This window comes from Gorilla gorilla, chromosome 4, assembly GCF_029281585.2.
Source record: "Gorilla gorilla gorilla isolate KB3781 chromosome 4, NHGRI_mGorGor1-v2.1_pri, whole genome shotgun sequence".
NCBI lineage: Eukaryota > Metazoa > Chordata > Mammalia > Primates > Hominidae > Gorilla > Gorilla gorilla.
Window position 1 is genome coordinate 18,739,928 of NC_073228.2, and position 24,859 is coordinate 18,764,786.

Below are 24,859 nucleotides of genomic sequence, written 5' to 3' on the forward strand. Positions count from 1 at the left end.
TCAACTCAAATACTTGTATGATATTATTATGACATAATGGAATTTATTTGAAACCTGGCTTGACTTTTATACCGTACCCTCCGTTGGCTGTGAACAGGCGAGCGCTTCTGCCACCCCAGGGGAGGTCCTTTCTCCCAGAAGCTCCTAGTCGCTCCTCCCCCTCCGAGCCCGCCTCTTCCCGTGGGCGGGGTTACCAGTCGGTGCGGTTGGGATGGTGCCACTGCGCAGCCGCGAGAGGGCGGTACCACGGCGGCAGCGACATGGGGGGGCGCGGAGCAGACGCCGGAAGTAGTGGTGGTACGGGTCCGACTGAGGGGTACTCGCCACCGGCTGCGTCCACCCGAGCGGCTGCGAGAGCCAAGGCCCGAGGGGGTGGGCGTGGCGGCCGCCGAAACACAACCCCGTCTGTTCCCTCTCTTCGCGGAGCGGCGCCGCGTAGCTTCCATCCGCCAGCTGCCATGAGCGAGCGCCTCCGTCCCAGGTGAGAGGGAAGGGACCCCCTTTCCATTCGTCGCCTGAAGATCTGGGAGATGGAGCCGAGGGGGCGCGCGAAATGGGGGTCGGAGCAAGAGTGGACCCGGCGGGGCTCCCTGTGGGGTGCACTGCCGGCCGGGGGAGGAGGGGAGAGGGATGCGCGAGTGATCGGATGCTTGGTTCCTGTGGGTAGCTGGAAGGTGACTCTCCGGGGTCCAGGTCTCTCGCCCCTCCATCTTTTTCCCCCCTATCTTTTCCTATTTGGAACGAAGTGTGATCGGTCCCGGAAGAGAGACGGTGGCCCTAAAGCTTTCCTGTCCTAAATTTAGGAGGGTGGGGGGATGGGAGAAACGTCTCATCTTGGAGAGGGAGCCCCCAAAGGCTTTTGTGAGGGCACTGGGCGGGGAGCTGCCGGCTCCCCAAGGTCAGAAAGAAAGGTTGGGCTTAACCCCGCAGCAGGGAAAGATTCGGTTAGACCGAACAACTTGTGCCCTGAACGGTTGTGAACACAGAAGGGCAGATGACCAAGGCGGGTTATGGATCTTCTCTTGACTGTGGCATTAAGAACAAGCTGGATTCTAAACTGTTTGGATTGCGGGGCCGTTTGACTCCGAAGGCGGGAGGAAGGATTTTATCGTGATGCACTCGCTACCTTCCCGAGGGAGCCTGGCTTCGGGACCCGGGTCTTAAATTAGGGGTTCTGTGCTTGACGTGTACTACTAGAGTCCGGACTAAGTTGGGATTTCTTAATTTTTTTCTCCCTCTTAATTTCCTCTGCAAGAATGTGTGGAGGAGAAAGTTGGGAAAGGTTACCTCAGAATGCTCTTCCTGTTACGGTCTTTCCACAAGGATCTTTCTCTGAAATAATTATTTCATGTGATTGAAGTTCTCAAAAGTATCCTGAGTTTATTTGGTCCCATAGTGAAAACCTAGGGTTCCCCAAGCTGCTGCATTGGATTATTGATTTGGGTCATGTAGCAGGTGGAGCATAAAGCCTCTCCTTGTATAGAAAAGAAGAGTGGACTAAATTTGAAATTGGGGGCCCAATTACAGACATGCCATCGGAATTAGGAACAAGATCTTTAGATACAGTGAATCTGACCCGACTGCCATATTATTCTTTCCCAAACCCAGCTTATACTTATGATATTCTCTTGGGGTGTCTCACATATCTGAAAAAAAATCTAAATATTTCCTACAAATAAAAATTCTACTGTACATAACTAATCTGAATGCATTTATACTGGCAGTAGATTCCTTTTATCTTGTACACAAATAATCTCAACATGTTTTAAAGAAGTTATTTGATTTGGACAGGCTTTTCTTGCCAGTGTTTAATGGAGTATGATGGGCCAGCTCTGCCAGCTCTAGGATGGTCTAAGATGGTGATTTTTCGGCTGGGTGCGGTGGCTCACGCCTGTAATCCCAGCACTTTGGGAAGTCAAGGCGGGCGGATCACCTGAGGTCAGGAGTTGGAGATCACCCTGGCCAACATGGTGAAACTCTGTCTCTACTAAAAATACAAAAAAATTAGTTGGGCCTGGTGGTGGGCACCTTAATCCCAGCTACTTGGGAGGCTAAGGCAGGAGAATCGCTTGAACCTGGAAGGCGGAGGTTGCAGTGAGCCGAGATCACTGCACTCAAGCCTGGGCAACAAGAGCGAAACTTCCATCTAAAAAAGAAAAAGGGTTTTCAGGCTGTCCCACAGTAGATTGGATAGCCGCAGAGAGATGGGTGTGTGGTGAGGAAGTCCCTGCTTATTGATTGATTGATTGGTTGATTGATTGACTGATTGATTGACAGAGTCTCACTCTGTCGACCAGGCTGGAGTGCAGTGGCCGCATCATGCCTCACTGCAGCCTCAACCTCCCAGGCTCAGGTGATCCTCCCACGTCAGCCTCCTGAGTAGCTGGACCACAGGTGTGAGCTACCACACCCAGCTAATCTGTGTATTTTTGGTAGAGATGGGGTTTCACCATATTGCCCAGGCTGGTCTTGAACTCCTGGGCTCAAGGGATCCACCCGCCTCGGCCTCCCAAAGTGCTGGGATTACAGATGTGAGCCACCTCAGCAGACTGGGAGTCCCTACTTTAACAGATCCTTTATCTCTTATATAGAGAGAATTTTTTTACAGTAAGAAAGAGTTCTGTTACTTTTTAAAATAAAGTTTGAAAACCACTAGTTTCCATACTCTTTTTTTTTTTTTTTTTTTTTTTTTGTTGAGATGGAGTCTCACTGTGTCGGCCAGGCTGGAGTGCAGTGGCATGATCTCGGCACACTGCAACCTCTACCTCCTGGGTTCAAGCAGTTCCCCTGCCTCAGCCTCCCAAGTAGCTGGGATTACAGGCACACGCCACCACGCCCTGCTAACTCTTTTGTATTTTTAGTAGAGACAGGGTTTCACCATGTGGGCCAGGCTGGTTTTGAACTCCCGACCTCAAGTGATCTGCCTGCCTCAGCCTCCCAAAGTGCTGGGATTACAGGTGTGAGTCACTGTGCCCAGCCCATACTCTTAAGATTATTTCTATGCCGAGTCTCTAGAAGATGACAGGAAGGTTGGAGAGAAATGAAATAATGCAACGTGATGGAATCAACCATCTGTAGAAGTAACAGATGCTAACTGGTAATCTGCACCTAGATGGTTAGGGGAGAATATAATCAGTTATAGGGGTGCCTGCTAAAATCATAACCTGGTCTGTGGCATTAATGCCAAAAACTGTAATCTGATTGATTGAACTGATAGGGATGGGCATGAAACTGTAATCTTGCCAGTTGTTAACACCATTGTTGAAAGAAGAATGTTTCAAGGATGAGATCGGCTAAGAGCCTAGAAAAAGGCAAATGAAGAGCAGGTAGGACTCTTTCTTAATCTGGTACCATCCAGAGGAGAAGGCCACCAACAGGCCAAAGAGATTATTCTGGTACCTTGAGAGATCAAGTAATTTATGAGGCAGGGATATTTCATGTGACTCTCCCAGAGATTAGTTGAAATCCGCAAAATCATCTCATCTTTTTTTGTTCTTACAGTCCCTCTGCCATGCAACCTCCTTGACATTCATAGTCTTGTCCCTGGAAAGATCTATCCCCCATTATAAATGAGGAGATAGCAAATTTTGATCAGGCTCCTAAGTTTGGTTAGAGTGACTCAGCAGCCCAAAGCCCAGTCAGCTGTTGGCACGCTGATAAAATGGGTGTGTGAGGACCAGCAGCTGCTACTTACTCAATGACTTTCTCTTTGGGTGTCGACTGGCCTCCCAGCAGACATTGCTGTTCTGCCTCTGCAGAACACTCCCACGCAAATTCCCTGATCATATTAGGATGAAATTAGCACTTTCTTGGTTCAAATTTATGATAAAAGCACATCCATTTAATGATTATTAAAACCTGGTATTCATCTATTTTTTTTTTAACCTCCAACTACTTCAAAGTTATGTGCAGCTAAGATCTGATCTCCTAAGAGAAATGTGGGGAGCAGAAATATCTTAGAATGAAGTAAATTACATAGCCCAGTGCAGAATGGTTGAAGCTTTATCAGAACCACACACTCCTTATTATTCCAAACTTAAGCTGGGATCCATACTCATTATTAAAGTTAGACCTATTCAGAATGTTGCAGAGTACAGAGAATTGAGCTTAGGGTGATCAATTATTTTCTCTAATATTCAAACCTCAACTCAAAACCTTTATGATTAAAGGCCTGCCACTGTAAGCCACCCTACTCTCATAGAAAGTGTATAATTATTTAGAAGACACTATATCCTCCAAATGTACATGCTTTCCAAGAGCTGTGTGTCCACACTAGCCTTTTGTCTCTTAACTATAGAAAGCTGAAACTTTAAGGGTTTTGTAGTAGGTGCTGCTGCCATGTACATACAGACCTCTAGCCTGTGCTGCTCCGGAGAACGTTCTGCAGTGACAGAAATGTCCTTTATCTGTGCTGGTCAGTGCAGTAGCCACTAGCTACACGTGGCCACTGAGCACTAGAAACAGGGCTGCTGTGACCTAGGAACTGGATGGTTAATATTAGTTAATTTAAATGTAAATAACCATATGTGGCTAGTGGCTACCATATTGCACAGTACAGTTCCGGGCAATTTGACTGAAAATTATACCTCCTTTAATTTATTTCTGTTTTCTAACAGGTTCAGAAGTCGTTTTGACAGCACATAATTCTTAAATAGAGTACATACAAATTTGGTCTTTCTTGCATGTCTGAGAACACTTGCCTAAGAAAGATGTGTGATTTTTCTTTAAACCTGGAAATTTTAAGCAGCTTATGCTATCATCTCATAGTAACAATCTAGTGAAGTAATTGTTATATCATAATACCAGCTAGTGTTGCCAGAATGAGCAGGTTAATGTGACCAAGAGGTACTTTTATAAGGGTTTTCAGGGCAAATAGGCAAAGGCAGCCACTCTTATATCAAATGTTGTCATATGGAAGGGAGTACAATTAGGTAACTCGGAATCCTAATTTCAGGGAGTGTAAAAAGAAGAAAACCTTAATTAGGTTAGAGGTTGAAAGCTTAGTCATTAACCTCTTCCTGTTCTTGTTTCAGTCCCAACAGACATTTAAAATTGTTAAGCTTCTTTTTAGAAATGAGTTTTACTAACTTAAGCTTGACCTCGCTGCTGCTATCTTGTATTTTTGCTCTTAGTGTCCAGTGATGCTGTACTTCCAACTGATAACCTGTTGGGATATCATATGGTGAATTATGTTTTCTCAGGCCAGAGGGCAAATTTATATGTTGTTATGGTTTGCAATTCAAGTGTCCAAAACATCGGTTGTTTGGGTTTTTTTTTTTTTCTCCTTGTGATTTAATTTCAGGAAAAGGAGAAGGAATGGCAACGAAGAAGACAACCATCTTCCCCCCCAGACCAAAAGAAGTAGCAGAAACCCTGTCTTTCAGGATTCCTGGGACACAGAGGTAGGAAGTGTGGTCACATAGTCTATTGTTTTCACTGCTTGAGTTAAATAACCTAGTATCTGCTGTGTAATTAAATTTACTTAAACAGTAATTTAGAATGACCTTACTTGATTATACTGGTTTAACCTTTCTGTTTCCAAATCAGGGTCCCTTTGAGGAAGCTGTGTACCCTGTCCCCAGCAAAACAGTACATATCTGCACATAGTCATATATGTACACACTCATTTGTATTTGTTAGAAATTTCGTGGCTCTTTGAAAGCCTATGTTTGAACTCACTGTTTTGTATTTCAGCAGCGAACTTCTTTTCTGGTAGTTTATAAACCATGAATTGTCCTTAAGATAAACATATTTTGTTGCTTCAATTCAAATGCCTTTTAAGAGAAACTTTAAGCATGTAAAATATGTAAGGTATGTGTATGCAGAATCCCATTTCTGTGTTTTTACTTTTCATTATCTTGTTCTGAAAAGACCTCCTGTGGTGAGAGGGAAGGGGAGTTGGGTGTTCTGGAACTTTTTTACAATTTTTGATTTCATGAAAGAGTGCTTCAGTACGCAGACTGAGGATACATTTTCTGTGCAATCGGAAGGCTGCTCTGTGCTGGGGAAAGGAAACCAATATAAAGTAATGCTGCTATTAAGTTATGCACCTAGAGATTTTGACCCTTAGCAGTTGTCACACTAAGAGAAAAGCCTCAACAACAAAGATCCCTAGCCTCATAACTCACAGTAGAATTCTCCCACACCCAAATAATTTGTACTTTAATTAGTTCCTGATAATAGGATTTGACCTATATCCAGTCTGTCTTTGCCAGCAATTCAAAGTAACTCCCCCAAGGGGGAAAAATCGGGAACTTTCATGTAGGTAACAGTCATTCAGAGACAGTGAACAAGTGCAGAGTAGAATCCTTCTGTGTGGAGACCTGAGTTTCTATAGCTGTTTTTCCTCCTCAAATATTTTCCTGGCCGAGCACGGTGGCTCATCCCTGTAATCCCAGCCCTTTGGTAGGCCAAGGTGGGCAGATCACGAGGTCAGGAGTTCGAGACCAGCCTGGCCAACATGGTGAAACCCCATCTCTACTAAAAATACAATATTAGCTGGGTGTGGTGGTGCACGCCTGTAATCCCAGCTACTCGGGAGGCTGAGGTGGGAGAATTGCTTGAACCCAGGAGGCGGAGGTTGCAGTGAGCTGAGATTGCGCCGTTTTACTCCAGCCTGGGCAACAGAGCAAGACTCCGTTTCAGAAAAAAAAAAAAAACATATATATATATATATATTTTTTTTTTCCTATTTGCTTTTTTCTTTTCTTTTTAAAAAATGATTATCAGAAAGGTAATTGAGCTTTGTTTAATGTAATAGTTGGGAATCTCAGGGATGAAAGAAAACAAGATTAGAGGCTACCATGAATATCTAATGATAAAACCCTGTAATAGTAATTGAGTTTCCATTCTTTTGAATTGTAAGACTATTCATTAAAAGAGTATGCAAAGATTACTTTTATGGTGTTGGGCATCAGTATTTCCTTACTTGGGTCTGTATGTAAGTCCTGCTATATGATGTTCATTTCAGTCAAGGGTATGGTAGGTCTAACTCTCTGTATTAACGTTTTTTTCCCCGTATCTGCCAGTTTTGAAGCCTGAGAACAGCAATAGAAATTGCCATCTTTTTCATGCTTTTATCTCTTGGTTAAAAAAAAAGAAAGAAATTGTCATCCTTTTTAAAAAAAATTAACATTTCTGATCTCTTAAGTAAGGCAGATATTGTAGATTTTTAAATTTTATTTATTTATTTATTTATTTTTTGGTACAAAATGACCTTTACTCTTTCTAAAATCCGTGCATTGGTCTCACAGAAGAAAACAACGTCTTGTTACTCAACCTCCTGGGTTCTCTAGCTGAGCTTGTCCTTACTTGTCCAAAGAAGTTCAGTTGTTGAGCCACTCTGTAATCATTATCTGAAGGAAGGACTAGATTGTCTTCCTTATCGTTTAAGGTCATTACTGGTAGTTTCTGTCTGAACTCACTGGTAGATCACCTAATGGGGCGTTACAACCATTAGTTTCAGCCTTGCTTACTGAACATTGACCAGAATAGCCTGCTGTGCCGTCCTGTGCTGTGCTGTGTTGTGTGGTCCTGTCCTGTCTTGTCCTATGCTGTGCTGTTGTCCTGTGCTGGGCTGTCCTGTCCTGTCCTATGCTGTGCTGTGCTGTTGTCCTGTGCTGTGCTGTCCTGTCCTGTCCTGTCCTGTCCTGTGCTGTCCTGTCCTGTCCTGTCTTGTGCTGTCCTGTCCTGTCCTATCCTATGCTGTGCTGTCCTGTCCTATCCTGTCCTGTCCTGTCCCATCCTATGCTGTGCTGTGCTGTTGTACTGTGCTGTGCTGTGCTATGCTGTCCTGTCCTGTCCTGTCCTGTCCTGTGCTGTGCTGTCCTGTCCTGTCCTATCCTGTCCTGTCCTGTGCTGTCCTGTCCTGTCCTGTGCTGTGCTGTGCTGCGCTGTGCTTCCTGGCAGTGGTATTAACAAGTAACAAGGACAAGTGAATGATGAGAGAGCCAGAGAAGCAAAAGGCAGAGGGGAATATCTTTTAAAATGGAAAGTTAAGCCCCAAATAATGAAATTTTCACTACTGGAATAAATGATTATGTTTGTAGCAGCAAAAAATCAAGTTTAGGGACATTTGGCTGGTTTTTGATGATTGTGTATAAAAGGGAAAATAAAACAATTCATTTTTAATTATATTAACAATTTAGACAATAAAATATTTTATTAATAGCATTACTAATGAAAATGTTTTCTTTTAATTCTGAGGTAGGGCCATGAGGTCAGTTTCCTTGAAACTATGAAACTAAGTTATGTAAGAGTAACCATTTCCTATGTTTTCCCTGAATGAATAAGCTTTGTCACCCAGACTGGAGTGCAGTGGTGTGATCTCAGCTCACTGCAACCTCTACCTCCCAGGCTCAAGCAATACTCCTACCTCAGCCTCCCAAGTAGCTGGAACTACAGGCACATGCCACCATGCTGGGTTAATTTTTTAAGGTTTTTTTTTTTTTTTTTTTTTTGTAGAGACGACGTCTCACTATATTGCCCAGGCTGGTCATGAACTCTTGGGCTCAAGCAATCCTCCCACCTCAGCCTCCCCAAAATGCTGGGATTACAGACTTGAGCCACCATGCCTGGCTAGAATTCCCTTCCTTCCCTCTTTCTCCCCTCCCCTTCTCTCCCCTCCCTTCTCCTCCCCTCCCCTCCACTTTCCTCTCTTCCCCTCCTTCCTCTCTTCCTTTCTCCCTGCCTTTCTCCCTCCCTCCCTTCTTCCCTCCCTCCTTTCCTTCCTCCCTTTCTTTCTTTTCTTTCTGACAGGGTCTCCCTCTGTTGCCCAAGCTGAGTGCAGTGGAATGATCATGGTTCACTGTAGCCTCAACCTCCTGGGCTCAAATGATCCTTCCTCCTCAGCCTCCTGAGGTGCTGGGACTACAGGGATGTGCCACCAAACCTGGCTAATTTTTTTTATTTTTTGTAGAGACAGGGTCTTGCTATGTTGCCCAGGCTGGTCTTGAACTCCTGGCCTCTGACCCTCCTCCACTGGGCCTGGCCAAATTCTTTTTCTTCTTCTTTTTTTTTGTTAACCTGGCTGTTTAAGAATTCTTTTTCTTATAACTTGAACTTCGTGAGGAATTTTTTTTTAATTCTAAGAGAGATTTAAAAGTTACTTACAATTCATTTCTAAAAGTTAACCTTTTCGCTTAAGTACAATAATAATGGCAAGTACTAGGAAATATGTGAGGTGTTTTATTTATGTTAAACCATTAAATTGTGCCACAAGTATATCACAACTATCTGTACAGTGGAGATAGTAGTATCTGCCTCTTCTTTCCTAGATACTATAAAGCTAAATAATGTGAACTGATTTGCCGGATTAGTTATATAGAGAGAAACTTCATGTGTGCATAAATTAATGTGTGCATAAATGGCTTCTTTCCCCCATTTTTTTTTTTATTGTTTATTGTTTTTTGAGAGGGAGTTTCACTCTTGTTGCCCAGACTGGAGTGCAATGGCGCAATCTCGGCTTGCCATAACCTCTGCCTCCTGGGTTCAAGCGATTCTCCTGCCTCAGCCTCCCGAGTAGCTGGGATTACAGGCATGCGCCACCACACCCTGCTAATTTTGTATTTTTAGTAAAGGCAAGGTTTCTCCATGTTGGTCAGGCTGGTCTTGAATTCCTGACCTCAGGTGATCTACCTGCCTTGGCCTCCCAAAGTGCTGGGATTCCAGGCGTGAGCTACCGTGCCCAGCCTGTTTTAGTAGGTATTATTATCTCCACTTCTCAGATGGAAAAATTGGCACACAGAAAAATAGTCACTTGTCCAAAGAACACAGCTAGTAAGAGGCAGAGGAGGAGCGGAGCCCCAGGGTGTGGTTGTTGGGCTGCACGCTCCTGACCATGGTATGTGCTCTCCCAGAAGATAGAGCAGAGGTTCTGCAAGACTTTGCTAGTCTTCTCTTTTCTTTTTCTTTTTTCTTTTTTTTGAGACAGAGTTTCGCTCTGTCACCTAGGCTGGAGTGCAGTGGCGTGATCTCAGCTCATTGCAACCTCCACCTCCCGGGTTCAAGTGATTCTCCTGCCTCAGCCTCCTGAGTAGCTGGGATTACAGGCACCCGCCAGCTCACCCAGCTAATTTTTGTATTTTTAGTAGAAATGGGTTTCACGATGTTGGCCAGGCTGGTCTCAAACTCCTGACCTTAGGTGATCCATCCGCCTTGGCCTTCCAAAGTGCTGAGATTATAGGTGTGAGCCACCGCACCCAGCCCTAGTTTTCTTTTGAGTCAGGAATAGAGAAGAACAATTTTCCTTCTCTTTTTATCTAGAAGATGTTTTTTCCAAGTACATGGCATGATATGATCTTAGCTATAAAGCAATTTTAGATTTCTAGCAAGAAAAAAAACAAAAATGAGGTCTTGTGTTTTTTTTTCCAAATCTCTGATTAGTGCTTGAATTGAAGACTTTGAATTTTAACTCCAGTAACTTGGACTTAATGACTTATGAGCCTTAGAATACTATTTTTTTAAGTTGAAGTATTTACTAATTTAATTTTTTTTTTTTTTTTTTGAGACAGGGTCTTGCTCAGTTGCCTAGGCAGGAGTGCAGTGGTGCTGTCATGGCTTACTGCAGCTGTGAACTCATGGGCTTAAGCACTCCTCCCTGCTCAGCCTCCCAAACATCTGGGACTACAGGTGTGCGCCACCACACCTGGCTAGTTTTTTTTTTTTTTTTTTCTTTTGAGACAGAGTCTCGCTCTGTCCCCAGGCTGGAATGCAGTGGCGCATCTCAGCTCACTGCAAGCTCCGCCCCCTGGGTTCAAGCAATTCTCCTGCCTCAGCCTCCCGAGTAGCTGGGACTACAGGGGACCGCCACCACGCCCAGCTAATTTTTGTACTTTTAGTAGAGACGGGGTTTAACCATGCTGGCCAGAATGGTCTCCATCTCCTGATCTCATGATCCGCCTGCCTCGGCCTCCCAAAGTGCTGGGATTACAGGCGTGAGCCACTACGCCTGGCCCACCTGGCTAGTTTTAAAATTTTTTTTGTGGAGATGGGGGTCTCCTCATGTTGTCCAGGCTGATCTTGAACTCCTGGGCTCAAGCAGTCCTTCCACCTTGGCCTTCCAAAGTATTAGGATTACAGGCGTGAGCCACCATGCCCAGCCTAATTTTTTGTTTCGTGTAAAGCCATTCTAGATGAATCACATTAGTTAACATCTATCTCAGGCTCAGTTTTCTCTTCACTGAGCAAGAAGTGAAATGATTTTATCAATTGATCTTGGGCAACTACTTGGATGGGTAAAAACTACTTAGATTTAACTTAAATTTTTTTTTTAGGGTCTAGTCTTTTTAGGTTGAATTCTATTATTTACATGTAGAAGGAGGAATGTTCTTTACTTTCAGTTTTAATATCTTTATCTACAAATTACACTAGAAGTTTCTGTGTAAATCTAGCTTCTGTTACCTAGGTATATGCCTTGTAAAAAGTGCTTCTACTTGAGTAAATAAAAGCAATATCTTCTCATCCTTGGGAGGGAAGAAATTAAAAATCTAAATTTGGCTGGGCCCGGTGGCTCATGCTTGCAATCCCAGCACTTTGGGAGGCCAAGGCGGGCAGATCATGAGGTCAGGAGTTCGAGACCAGCCTGACCAACATGGTGAAACCCCGTCTCTACTAAAAATACAAAAATTAACCGGGCGTGGTGGCATGTACCTGTAATCCCAGCTACTCAGGAGGCTGAGGCAGGAGAACTGCTTGGACCTGGGAGGCGGAGGTTGCAGTGAGATGAGATCGCACCACCGCACTCCAGCCTGGGTGACAGAGCGAGTCTCCATCTCAAAATAAAAAACAAAAAAAAGAAGTGGCTTACTTAGGACAGCTTCAGCCCGTTTGTCTCTACTAGAAGGCAAAATTTTTGATGTTAATATTAAAATCCTAAGGGAATTCTTAGTGGGAATGCGGAAGTGTGAGAAATTAAAAAAGAATAGAACCAGGGGATCCATTTATCATAAAGTTAGGAGTCTATAAATTCATTTGTTTTAACTGATAAGAATTAGCTGAGTATTGGGTGATTTTTTTAAAAAATAATGTGAATTCATATGACAATAGGAGTATTTAGAATAATTTTTTTAAATGTTATTTTAAGCTCTTCATTCTTGCCCATTCTCATCTTTAATCCGTCTTAGAGTAGTAGTATTAATACATTCTAAGAGACAGACTGATTTGGCCAACTCTTTTCAGTGAAACTGTTAGGATTGTGTGTTTAGAACCCTGTAGCAAATTAACTCTGAAATTAAGTTTTGTGGTTTTTTTTTTCTTTTTTTGTAGACAGGGTCTCACTCTGTCTCCCAGGCTAGAGTGTGGTGGTATGGTCATGGCTTACTGCAGCCTTGACCTCTCCAGGCTCAGGTGATCCTCCCACCTCAGCCTCCTGAGTAACTGGGACTACAGGCGCGCACTGCCATGCCCAGCTTATTTTTATATTGTTTTTGTAGAGACAGGTTTTCACCATGTTGCCCAGGCTGATCTCGAACTCCTGGACTCACGCGATCCACCTGCCTCGGCCTTCCAAAGTGCTAGGATTATAGGCATGAGCCACCATGCCTGGCCTGAGATTAATTTCATTTTTTTTTCTTTTTTCTTTTTTCTGGAGACAGAGTCTCGCTCTGTTGCCCAGGCTGGAGTGCAGTGGCGTGATCTCCGCTCACTGCAAGCTCTGCCCCCCAGGTTCACACCATTCTCCTGCCTCAGCCTCCCGAGTAGCTGGAACTACAGGCGCCCGCCACCACACCCGGCTAATTTTTTTGTATTTTTAGTAGAGACGGGGTTCCACAGTGTTCGCCAGGATGGTCTCAATCTCCTGACCTCGTGATCCACCCACCTCGGCCTCCAGAGGGCTGGGATTACAGGCGTGAGCTACCGCGCCCGGCCGAGATTAATTTCTTAAAAGATCCATTCAAAAGGGAGGAACAGTGCTGTTAGTCTAATTTATAGAATACATTTACTTTGCTTACAGTTTAAGTCCTTGATATGTTTGTAAATACTTCAATTCACAGCATACTAAGCTACCCCAAGCAGTTTCGTCGTTTTTTTTTTTTTTGAGATGGAGTTTTTCTCTTGTTGCCCAGGCTGGAGTGCTATGGCACAATCTTGGCTCACTGCAACCTCTGCCTCCCGGGTTCAAGCGATTCGCCTGCCTCAGCCTCCCGAGTAGCTGGGATTACAGGCAATGCACAACCACACCTGGCTAATTTTTTGTATTTTTTTTTTTGAGACGGAGTCTCGCTCTGCCATCCAGGCCGTAGTGCAGTGGCATGATCTCGGCTCACTGCAAGCTCCACCTCCCAGGTTCATGCCATTCTCCTGCCTCAGCCTCCCAAGTAGCTGGGACTACAGGCGCACGCCACCACGCCTGGCTAATTTTTTTGTATTTTTAGTAGAGACGGGGTTTCACCGTGTTAGCCAGGATGGTCTCGATCTCCTTACCTCGTGATCCGCCCGCCTCGGCCTCCCAAAGTGGTGGGATTACAGGCGTGAGCCACTGCGCCCGGCCATTTTTTGTATTTTTAGTAGAGACGGGGTTTCTCCATGTTGGTCAGGGTGGTCTCGAACTCCCGAGCCCAGGTGATCTGCCCACCTCAGCCTCCCAAAGTGCTCAGATTACAGGCGTGAGCCACCGCGCCCGGCAGCAGTTTCTTATTGAAACAGAATGTTAAAATCTATTATTAAGTACTGAAGATATACACATACACATCTTTTTCTACTGCTGGACATTATTTTTTGGCCTGTTGAAATGGAAACAAAGTGAAGTGATATTAATAATACAGTATTTCCGTTCAGAAGGAACTTTAAACACATTGTGTGGTCCAGTTTCTCCTTATAAGGGTAACAAAGGTATAGAAAGGATGTTATTTGTTCGTGGAGACAGAAAAGTTATCACCTGCATTTTCTTTCCTTGCTTATTTATAAAGTGGTTTTAATTAACCCACTGAGTTCATTTGGAATCTTGTCTCACCAATATTGGTAGAGCTGAAGTTTTCTGAAATTATTGGACATTTTGGAAGCACAAAATTTTACATTAGATGCTTTGATAGACTTGGCTGGGATCATCTCTTGCATTTAATCCAGATTCTGTGTCAGCCTTAGAATGAAAATGAGCTTCATCATGACTCCAGAGATGGAGTATATACTGTGGGTAAGATTCCTCTTTTAAGGTTCACATTAATTGAAAGCACCATTGAAAGAGGGGATGGAGGTAAGGGGAAGCTGGGGCTTGACAGAAAATAAAATACTACATTGATCTTTTATTTTCTTTTTGGAGGTAGAGTCTTGCTCTGTCGCCCAAGCTGGAGTGCAGTGGCGTGATCTCAGCTCACTGCAACCTCTGCCTCCTGGGTTCAAGCAATTCTCCTGCCTCAGCCTCTCAAATAGCTGGGACTACAGGCGCACGCCTCCACGCCCGGCTAATTTTTTGTATATTAGTAGAGACGGGGTTTCACCGTGTTGCCCAGGCTGGTCTCAAACTCCTGAGCTCAGGCAATCCACCTGCCTCGGCCTCCCAAAGTGCTAGGATGACAGACATGAGCCACTGCGTCTGGCCTTTATTTTTTATTTTTGAGGCAGAGTCTCACTCTGTTGCCAGGCTGGAGTGCAGTGGCACGATCTCAGCTCACTGCAACCTCCGCCTCCCAGATTCAAGCGATTCTCCTGCCTCGGCCTCCCGAGTAGCTGGGACTGCAGGTGCACGCCACCACGCCCAGCTAATTTTTGTATTGTTAGTAGAGACAGGGTTTCACCATGTTGGCCAGGATGGTCTCGATCTCTTGACCTCATGATCTGCCTGTCTGGGTCTCCAAAGTCCTGGGATTACAGGCATGAGCCACCATGCCCGGCCTTTTTTTTTTTAAATTGAGACACAGTCTCACTCTGTCCCCCAGGCTAGAGTGCAGTGGCACCTTCTCAGCTCACTGCAACATCTATCTCCTGGGTTCAAGCTATTCTCCTGCCTCAGCCTCCCGAATAGCTGTGATTACAGGTGCTTGCCATTATGGCTGGCTAATTTTTGTTTTGTTTTGTTTTGTTTTGTTGTATTTTTAGTAGAGATGAGGTTTCACCATGTTGGCCAGGCTGGTCTCGAACTCCTGGCCTCAAGTGATCCACCCGCCTTGGCCTCCCAAAGTGTTGAGATTACAGACATGAGCCACTGCGCCCAGCCCTGCTTTTCAAATTAAGAAGAGAAAGCATTTGGTTCTAGATAATATACACGTAGCTCTCTTTTTATGAAGCGGAATGGCTTAGTGATTAATATTTCTGTCTGAGGTGGGGGTGCTTTCTTAAGGTTATTAGTAGAAATGGTGTTTGGAGTTGTTTAGTTTCTGCCATGGGTATAAGTGAGTTGTCTCTTAAACTGACTTTGCACACTGGAAAAATAAAATTAAAGGCAGGCCTGGCTGAGAGACCAGAGCTTCTGTGCCCTTTGATGTATCATTTGAGCCCTTTGGACTAAGAAAATGAACTTCAACTTCCCCGTCCTCTGCTTCACAATTTAGTTATATCTAGCCCTTCTGCCAAAGAGAGTAGTGTGTCCTTCTGCCTTTTTGCTCTATATTCTCTCAAGACTCCTGAAAGCTTTTTCTAGTATTTCTCCCTTCTTTTCGGCTCTTCAGATTCCTTTTACCCACTGTTTCTTTCCCTGGCCTGCTAGTGGGCTCTTTTCCCCACTCACCTCCTCTCTGCCTTCTGTGTGCCTTCAGCTTCCTGTATGCCTTCTCCCTCTCCCTCCCACCAGTCACCTTCAGTTGCCTGCAGCCACTGCTGGGACTTTCTCATTGGCCTTCCCTCCCTTCCTCTCTGGATCCTGGCTTCCTCCTTGAATCTGTTCAAACTTTTTGCCAGGCTCACCAATGGTCTTTCCATTCAGCAAACAGTTCCCAAACACCTGCTGTCTGCCCAGCACTGTCCTGATGCTCAAGTCCCCTATGTCTTCTTCCTCTCCTTCCGGAGTTCTTTCCGTCCCCCTCGGGGGTGGTGCGTGTTCTCCTTCCTTGTCATTTCCACAGTCCTCCTGGGCCTGCCTTCCTGCTTGTTGTATTAGGAAAGCTCCCAGTAGGGCTCTGCTCTCAGATCCTTAACCTCATTCATCTCCCACAGATTCCTAGGATTCCCACTCATAAGTATAGACCTGAGCCAGTCTTCCATGCTCAGGACCCACCTGTTCCTGCAGCCCTCATGGCTCTTGATAATCTAGCCGTCACCTCTTGTGCAGTTTCCCTCTCACTCACTCCTGTCAAGGGCCCACCCACACCACACCTTGCTTTTCTGAGTTTGCTCTTGTTCCCATTGGTCATACCCTGCCTGTGAAAATTCTTCCTTATCCTCCTGGGCCCAGCTGAGACACCATTCATGTTAAGGATCCTCTCCTAGTACTCAGTCAGCATCCATTGCTGGATTCCCATCACCACAGTAGCTGTGAACTGTTGTTACCAATGGATATGGTGCCACCATTTTCTTGATTCAGCTCAGTAAATATTTACTGAATGCTTCAGCAGCCCTAGTGGAACGCCTTGTACATAGTAAGCACACAAACATTTATTTGCCCAGTGGTTGGATGTGAGAACAAGCGGCACCCTCCTTTTGCCAGCATGGTGCTGAGGTGGGGCCCTGGCGTTTACACTTAAAAAGCCCCTAGTGGCCAGGTGCAGTGGCTTACACTTGTAATCCTAGCACTTTGTGGGGCTGAGGCAGGAGGATATCTTGAGCCCAGGAGTTCAAGACCAGCCTGGGCAACATAGTGAGACCTCGTCTCTACAAAAAATAGCTGGGCATGGTGGCATGTGCCTGTAGTCCCAGCTGCTCAAGAGGCTGAGGCAGGAGGATCATTTGAGCATGGGAGGTCAAGGCTTCAGTGAGTTGTAATCTTGCCACTGCTCCAGCCTGAGTGACAGAGCAAGACCTTGTTTCAAAAAATGAAATAAAAAGCCCATAGGTAATTCCAAAATAGATTGTATCATGGCAGTTCTCTTCTGGGTCTTACCCAGATGTCTGCGGTTATAAGGATACAATGGTAGGTTTTATTATTACCGAAACTAACCTAGAATCCTTCTTTTTCACACAGATCTTCAAAACAGGACTCTTTGTATATTATTGAGAGAGATTCTTGGCCAGAGCCTTCATAAATTTATCTTGCTTGTGTTCACAGACCTGCAAGGGGTTTTTATTTCACAGATCACACACAGCTTTATTCTCTTTTGATTGTGTCATGAAAACAGCCTGGTCAGATGTCATGTCAGCACTAAGCCTAAATGGACAATTCAGAGAAAAGAAAATGAGCTTTGTAACCGTTGATTTGGTTAAACTGTTTGATGAGTCTGTAAGGAATCAGGATCATAAGAGTGGGATTCCTATCTGATGGTCCTTCTCAGTCCCAAAGTCTTTGGACCCTTGTTTCTCTTTTGGTAAAAGAATTTGCTGTCTTTTCGAGAACAAATGTGACAAGGTAAACACTTCTCTACTAAGATAGCAGTTTCCATTTCCAAAGCCGTGCATCATCAAGTATTGGCTTTTGCCCTCAAGCAATCTGATATTAAAAAGCTTCAACTAAGTGAGGGAAATAGGATTTTTTCCTGTTTCAAGATTTTTACTTTAGGAGACAAAAATGTTTTACTTCTGTATATATCTTAAGGCACTAATACAGACTTCAAATTTAGTTCTATGCCTTTTGGGTTAAAAGTGAAGAATGGTCTTTCCTTTATCCCATAAAGCAGATGACTTTGGTGGCTGACAGTGTTAAGATCAACTACAGTAACTTCAGAAAATTTTTTGACCCTGTTCCATAGAAATGCTTTATTTTGTAACCTAGTACATACCAAATATATTTGTGAATAATTGAAAGAAAGCTTCACAGAACAATATCCTTATGTTGCACTCTGTTGTCCTTTTTTTTTTTTTTTTTTTAATGCTGGTTGTAACCCACCAATTTGATGCTGGTTTCACTCTCAATTTGAAAAATCCTGGTCCATCTATAGATTGTGTGACACTCCCTAAGCCTCCGCAGTAGTGAGAAAACTGGTCTGAATTGTCAGAAAATAGAAACCAAAGCCTCAATAGTTTAAAACTATCATTGGTCTGCTCAATGCAAGTTAATACAACTGAAGCAGCTTTAGAAGTTCTGAGGTAGTTAAGGTGAAACAATCTTCTCAAAATCATATTGGCAGTATCAATACTTTTCAGTCTCCATTTTGAAGTTAAATGTAATTGAAGACCTTACTTGGTTTCCTAGTAGCATTCTTTTTTTTTCTTTTGAGACAGAGTCTCACTTTGTCACCCAGGCTGGAGTGCAGTGGTGCCATCTCGGCTCAGTACAACCTCTGCCTCCCAGGTTCAAGCGATTCTGCTGTCTCAGCCTCCTGTGAAGCTGGGACTACAGGGATGCGCCACCACGCCCGGCTAATTTTTGTATTTTTAGTAGAGACGGGGTTTCGCCATGTTGGCCAGGCTGGTCTCGAACTCCTGGCCTCAAGTGATCTGCCTGCCTCAGCCTCCCGAAGTGCTGGGATTACAGGTGTGAGCCACCATGCCTGGCCCATGGTAGCATTCTTTAGTTCACTTACTCATTATCAGTTTCTCCCTCAAAAGAAATGTTTTTTGATAGACACTTGAGAAAATAAATTTTAAAATAAAATAGAAGATCCAAATCCTAAATATTTTGTCATATACATCCTTCCAGATTGTTTTTGGTGTATATAAATATATGTATGAATACATTTGAGAAAAACATTTTAAGAATCAACTGATATACTATATACACTGCTTAGTATGAACTGAAATGATGTAAAAAATGATGCTAAAGACTTCGATGTTAGTGTATGTATGTCTCTATGATCATTGCTAATGGCTGAATAGAATTTCATCATATATGTATATTAATGGATGTAATATAATTAAACCAATTCTCTATTAGACATTTAGGTTGTTTCCAATTTTTAGCCATTATAAACAAGGCCCAGTAAACACCTTTTTTTTTTTCTTTTGAGACAGAGTCTTGCTTTGTTGCCAGGCTGGAGTGCAGTGGCGTGATCTCAGCTCACTGCAACCTCCACCTCCCAGGTTCAAGTGATTCTCCTGCCTCAGCCTCCCAAGCAGCTGGGACTACAGGCACACACCACCACGCCCAGCTAATTTTTGTATTTTTAGTAGAGACGGGGTTTCACCATGTTGGCCAGGATGGTCTCGATCTCTTGACCTCATGATCTGCCCACCTCAGCCTCCCAAAATGCTGGCATTACAGGCGTGAACCACCACACCCAGCCAAGATTTTTTAAATGAACTGGAAATTGCAAATCTACCTAACCCTAAAAAAAATAAAAAATGATAAAAAGTTATGTACAGAAATCTTCCCTAATCTATTTAAAGAACTTTTGCCTTTTCTTAGAGTAGCATCACCCTTGTGCTATTATAGTATGAAATAGATATAATTTGAGATGAAAACTTGACTTACTAGAAACTGATTGTAGTTCTTGCCTTGATTTTCAGACAGTACCTGTAATGAGAAACAGTAAAGAAAACAGACTAAGAGGAAACAAAGCGTTCTGCGCGGTGGGTTTCTAATTGAGTGTAGTGACCTGTTTGTTAAATATTCATGATTCGCAAGGTGCAAGTGGCCATTCTACATTGTTATACTAGGTTATGAGACGCCTTTGTAGAATACAATTTTTGTTTTTGACTTTGACTTCTTAAGCCTCTAAGTAAATACAGTTGCAGCTGCTGCAAATCCTGCTATCTGACTGCATCAGCCCGGCCCATTATCATCCTTTCATGAGGTTTTTATTTTTTTATTTTTTTATTCTAGAAAGAGGGGTTGTCCCCTGCTACCTGTAGGTATTGGGGTATGTGACCATAGCTCCAATGTCCTCGGCACCATCACAAATCTTGGTTTGAGTCTTGTTCATGATGGCAGCTTTGTGAACATTGCTTGTTTTCATTGTTTCAGATAAGTTATCTAAATGCATATTATTGGATGTAATTTTTGGTCAAAAAAGGGATAGAACTAGGATTTGAAGAATCACTTTAAAATATATATCTGTAAACAGCATTTTGTTTATTTAATTTATACATTTTTATAATAAAAATACATAATAACCACATTGCAAAAAAGTTGAAGTGTAGAAAATGTCAAGCAGCTATAATCTTTCCATCCTAATATAACTACTGTGATTTCGTTCTTTCTTTCCAGTCTTTATTTTTTTTTGAGACAGTCTCATTCCGATTGCCTAGGCTGGAGTGCAGTGATGCAATCTTGGCTCACTGCCACCTCGACCTCCGAGGTTCAAGTGATTCCCCCACCTCAGCTTCCTGAGTAGCTGGGACTATAGGCGCGAGCCACCACGCCCAGATAATTTTTTTGTTTTGTTTTGTTTTTGAGATGGAGTCTTACTCTGTCACTAGGCTGGAGTGCAGTGGCGTGATCTCGGCTCACTGCAACCTCCACCTCCCGGGTTCAAGCGATTCTCTTGCCTCAGCCTCCCTAGTAGCTGGGACCACAGGCACACACCACCATGCCCAGCTGATTTTTGTGTTTTTAGTGGAGATGGGGTTTCACCTTGTTGGCCAGGATGGTCTCGACCTCTTGACCTCGTGATCCACCTGCCTCGGGCTCCCAAAGTGCTGGGATTACAGGCATGAGCCACCGCGCCCGGCCTTTTTTTTTTTTTTTTTTTTGAGATGAAGTCTTGCTCTTGTCGCCCAGGCTGGGTGCAATGGCGGGATCTCGGCTCACTGCAACCTCCGCCTCCCAGGTTCAAGCGATCTCCTGCCTCAGCCTCCCTAGTAGCTGGGATTACAGCCGCCTGCCACCATGCCCGGCTAATTTTTGTATTTTTAATTGATACGGGGTTTCACTATGTTGGCTAGGCTGGTCTCAAAACTCCTGAGGCATGAGCCACTGCACCCGGCCAATTTTTTTGTATCTTTAATGGAGATGGGGGTTTTGCCATGTTGGCCAGGCTGGGGTTTTGCCATGTTGGCCCGGTCTCGAACTCCTGCACTCAAGCAGTCCACCTGCCTCAGCCAACCAAAGTGCTGGGATTACAAGTGTGAGGCACTGCACCCGGCCTCCAGTCTTTTTTTTCTTATGTGTAGACTTTACCTAGTTGTAAGCAGACATTTCAGAACCAATGTCTTTGCCTAAGGGAACTAAATTTGGATGTATTAAAGGGCTAAGTTTTAAAAAACAATTATACGCTAGATATTAATTACTAGAATTCTTTCTCATGTGCTAAATACAATATTGTATTGCATTGTAAACACAGAAGGGTACTGCCAATTGAGTTATCAGGGTTGTCATTTATTAGAAATGCAATAGTAAAATTGTAAAATAAGGCTGGGTATGGTGGCTCATGCCTGTAATCTTTCCTGCCTGGCACTTTCAGAGGCCAAGGCAGGAGGATTGCTTGAGCTCAGGAGTTGGAGACCAGCCTGAGCAACATAGCGAGATCTTGTCTCTACTAAAAAAAAAAAAAAAAAATTAACCAGGCATGGTGGCGTATGCTTGTAGTACAAGCTGCTTAGGAAGCTGAGGTGGAACAATTGCTTGAGCCCAGGAAATTGAGGCTGCAGTGAGCTTGATCCACTGCACTCCAGCCTGCGTAGCAGAGTGAGACCTTGTCTCCAAAAAAAATTGTAAAATACCATAATTCTGAAATGGGTCCTTTGTGTCACCCTCCCCTTTGAGAGTCCTAGTGGTGGAAGGCGGGAATTTCTGAAAGTGACTTTTTTTTTTTTTTTTTTAAAACATGAACTGCAGAACGAAAGTGACTCTTATCAGGGATCTCCGAGTAGCCTCTCCAAGATGACTAAAACACCAAGTCATGTTAGTTACATTAAAGAAAAAGTTAGGCACGCTCATGTACACACATGTACATATGAACTGCAATAATGCCAACATAAGATAACTTGACCAGAAGTCTATTAAAGTCCTTTCAGGGTCTGTGTCCTGCAGTTACAGAATACCATTTTGTGTCTATGATGATCACAAAATTGGCATAGGCTTTTAGTTTTTATCTTCACTTATACCCAGAAGCCATCTTATTTGTCACCTTTTTTATACTCTGTCCCAATGACTCATACATTCCCTTGGAGGCTGAGAACTGCCTTCTTTGGTTGGAAATTATTGAAATGAATGGGAAAAGCAGGTATAGAATATGTGTAAAAGAATTAGGATACAGTTGAAAGGATTTGGAGTTAGGCAGCCTGTGCTTGAACCTGGACTGGACCCATCCTCCTAGAGCTGTGTATTAAGGACAATAAACCCTGCTCAGCCTGACAGGGTGGCTGTGAGGAGAGGATGAAACGTTTTAGGAGAGCGTACTTTATCAATTCCAAAGCCCAGTATATGTCTTCATCCTCAAGCTGAACTGGAAAGGTACTCTTAATAGAGCGCTGTACATGAAACCACAGTAAAGCTCTTAAACAAAACAGCCTGATTGTGACCCTGTTTCTTCTTCCTTCTAGTCTTCAGGCAGTGACAGTGGTGGGAGCAGCAGCAGCAGCAGCATCAACAGCCCGGACAGGGCCAGCGGGCCGGAAGGCAGCTTGAGCCAGACCATGGCCGGATCCAGCCCTAACACGCCTCAGCCCGTGCCCGAGCAGTCCGCGCTGTGCCAAGGCCTCTACTTCCACATCAACCAGACCCTGAGGGAGGCCCACTTCCACAGCCTACAGCACCGAGGGCGGCCTCTGACATGATGTGCCGGCAGTTTCTTGCCTTCTGTGAAGGGACAGCGCTGTGCAGATTTGATATTTCAACTTACAACTTGTTTTAAAAGAAAAATTGCACACGAAAAATGCCTGTTGGCTTTTCAGTCTATATTTGAAATAACAGGTTAACAGGCAGTTGTTTACTTGTGGTTTTGCTGCACTATTGCAATTTCAAAGGGGGCTTTGAAGCAATTTTTTATAGGATTCTTTTGAGGGAGGGTATCAAATCTATGTCAAGGTAGTGGTTTGAGGAAAACTCATTCTGTGTGTTGAATCCATAGTATGTCCCATTCAGACTGATTTCCAAATCTGTCAACTAGAAACTCTACTTTATGTAAAGGGCCTTTTAAAAAAGCGGGATCTTCAATTTTTTTTATTCAATAAACTAGTAAAGAGTATCTAGTTTCCATGAAAAAACATAAGTTTTTTTCCAAAATATAGGAAGCTTGATTCAGTCTTGCACTGAAATTAACTGCCATACTACCTCTCAGTATGTAGATGTTCTATTGAAAGTACTATCTCCTGTGTAACAGGAGAACAATCAGATCCAATTCAGACTGTCAGTGAAGCACACTCCCTAATAATAGTCTCTACTGTTTGTTATATATTTGTATTTCCAGGGAGAATGTCTTTTAGATTCTTGTATACCCAGATAACTTCTGTGTCACTGTTCCTCCAGAGTCTGCACCTCAGACTTTAGTAGGAAACACGGCACAGTTCTGCAAGTGAAGTAATATGTAATGACTTTTTGTCCTACAAACTTGGTCAGTCAGCAGCTTACATGATCTCATTGACAATTCCACCTTGTAGTGTCAACAATTAAGGTGTTGTTGAACGCTGATAAAATGTAAGCTACCTGAACTGATGTCTAAAGCAACAAGTATTGTGACATTTTGGGACAAGGATTAACTTGATGCTTAAAGTAACCCCCAACAGTAACTAGGGGGCCACATTCCATCACTGAAACTGGAAAGATTGGTGTGGCTGAGAATCAGATGAGCAGAGGCACCTTTAGAAGAACTAATGTGGTAGTATTTATTTAGGGAGAGACAGATGTGTTGCCATGTTACTTAGTCATACTAGAGAGCCAGCCAAGTTTGAATAATGAAGGTGCAGACGTGTTGTCTTCTTCACTGACAAGCTGTCTGAACAAGGAGCCAGGAACTGTCGGGTCACCAGCTGTGGAGCGTGCCGGGGGGACAACCTGCCATTGGATGTAGAGAAAAGTGCCTTAGAGTTGGCCTGAGCCCTCCTGCCCACTCGCCCTCCGCGCGACGCCACTCAGAGTCCACACGGCACACACGAGCGGAGCTGAGAAGCACGATGGCTCTAGTCAGAGGACTTTGCTGTCGGTCCAGATGTGAAGAGGACACGGAACAGCATGAGCCTTTGTGACAAAACTAGAATTTGGAAATGAGGACTGTCTTGGGAAAAGGGTAGACACAGGCACCTCTCTCCACAGCCTGCTAACCTAATGTGGGCAGAACTGAAAGATCACTGCAGTGGAAACTGTTCTGGAAGAGGCTGCAACATAGCCCATGCTTAGGGACTGGATGGTTTTTGCAAGAGCTTTTTTTTTTTTTAACTACCATCTCCCAACTTTTAAAGCCAGATACTTGACAAGGATTTTAGATCTTAATGGGTTCAATGGTAGGGAATATGGAAAGGATACACTGCTAATATTGTGTCTAACAATAAAGCAAACAACTGGATGCTGTAAGAAGACAAGCTGTTTGAGCTTTCAAACACACGTGCACACAGCACAATTCAGAAATACCCAGGAGGATTCCTGCAGGCTTAACAGTTGGCATCGTACTGAAATGAAACGTGTATTAACAAGAAAATGTCAAACTTTTGGGGAAATAAATTTTCTGTTATTTCCCACCCAACTAAAAGGGAAGATAAAACCATCATCACCAGAACAAAACAGATTTTTCTCCAAACAAGTACAATGATAGTGCCGGGTTGGCAGTTAACTCTTTCACCCTACTAAATTCAAGAGCTCATCTCCACCCTGTCCTGTATATTTTCTACATTTCTATTAAGAGGCTACTTGGTAGTGTCAACGGGCATCTTTTACACCTTCTAGTCGCTCAAGCTAGTAAAACCTTGTACTTCTCTATTGCGCCGCCATTAAAAGCAGCATTAGTGCATTTTGTCATTCAGTTCT

At 43.8% G+C, this 24,859-nt stretch overlaps 2 protein-coding genes across 5 annotated transcripts in view; one reads left to right on the plus strand and one right to left on the minus strand.

The window, feature by feature from the left end:
• Positions 1-170: 170 nt before the first annotated feature.
• Positions 171-24,842, plus strand: VCF1 (VCP nuclear cofactor family member 1). 3 transcript variants are annotated; one of them, XM_004041069.5, is made up of 4 exons: positions 177-481; positions 5,303-5,402; positions 19,468-19,530; positions 22,444-24,842. In XM_004041069.5, the coding sequence occupies exons 1-4, from the start codon at positions 261-263 to the stop codon at positions 22,675-22,677; spliced, it is 618 nt and encodes a 205-aa protein (XP_004041117.2). In that variant the 5' UTR covers positions 177-260; the 3' UTR covers positions 22,678-24,842. The 3 variants fall into 3 exon arrangements, with proteins under 3 accessions (XP_004041115.2, XP_004041117.2, XP_018882781.1); XM_019027236.3 differs by lacking the exon at positions 177-481 and adding an exon at positions 4,834-4,931; XM_004041067.5 differs by lacking the exon at positions 19,468-19,530 and having other exon boundaries at positions 171-481.
• COG1 (component of oligomeric golgi complex 1) overlaps positions 23,700-24,859 on the minus strand; it is a 30,078-nt gene continuing 28,918 nt past the window's right edge. For both annotated transcript variants that reach the window (XM_031011203.3, XM_031011202.3), the window contains one exon: positions 23,700-23,893. In XM_031011203.3, the coding sequence (XP_030867063.3) occupies positions 23,756-23,893 (138 nt within the window). In that variant the 3' untranslated portion in view covers positions 23,700-23,755. The remainder of the gene's footprint in view (positions 23,894-24,859) is intronic.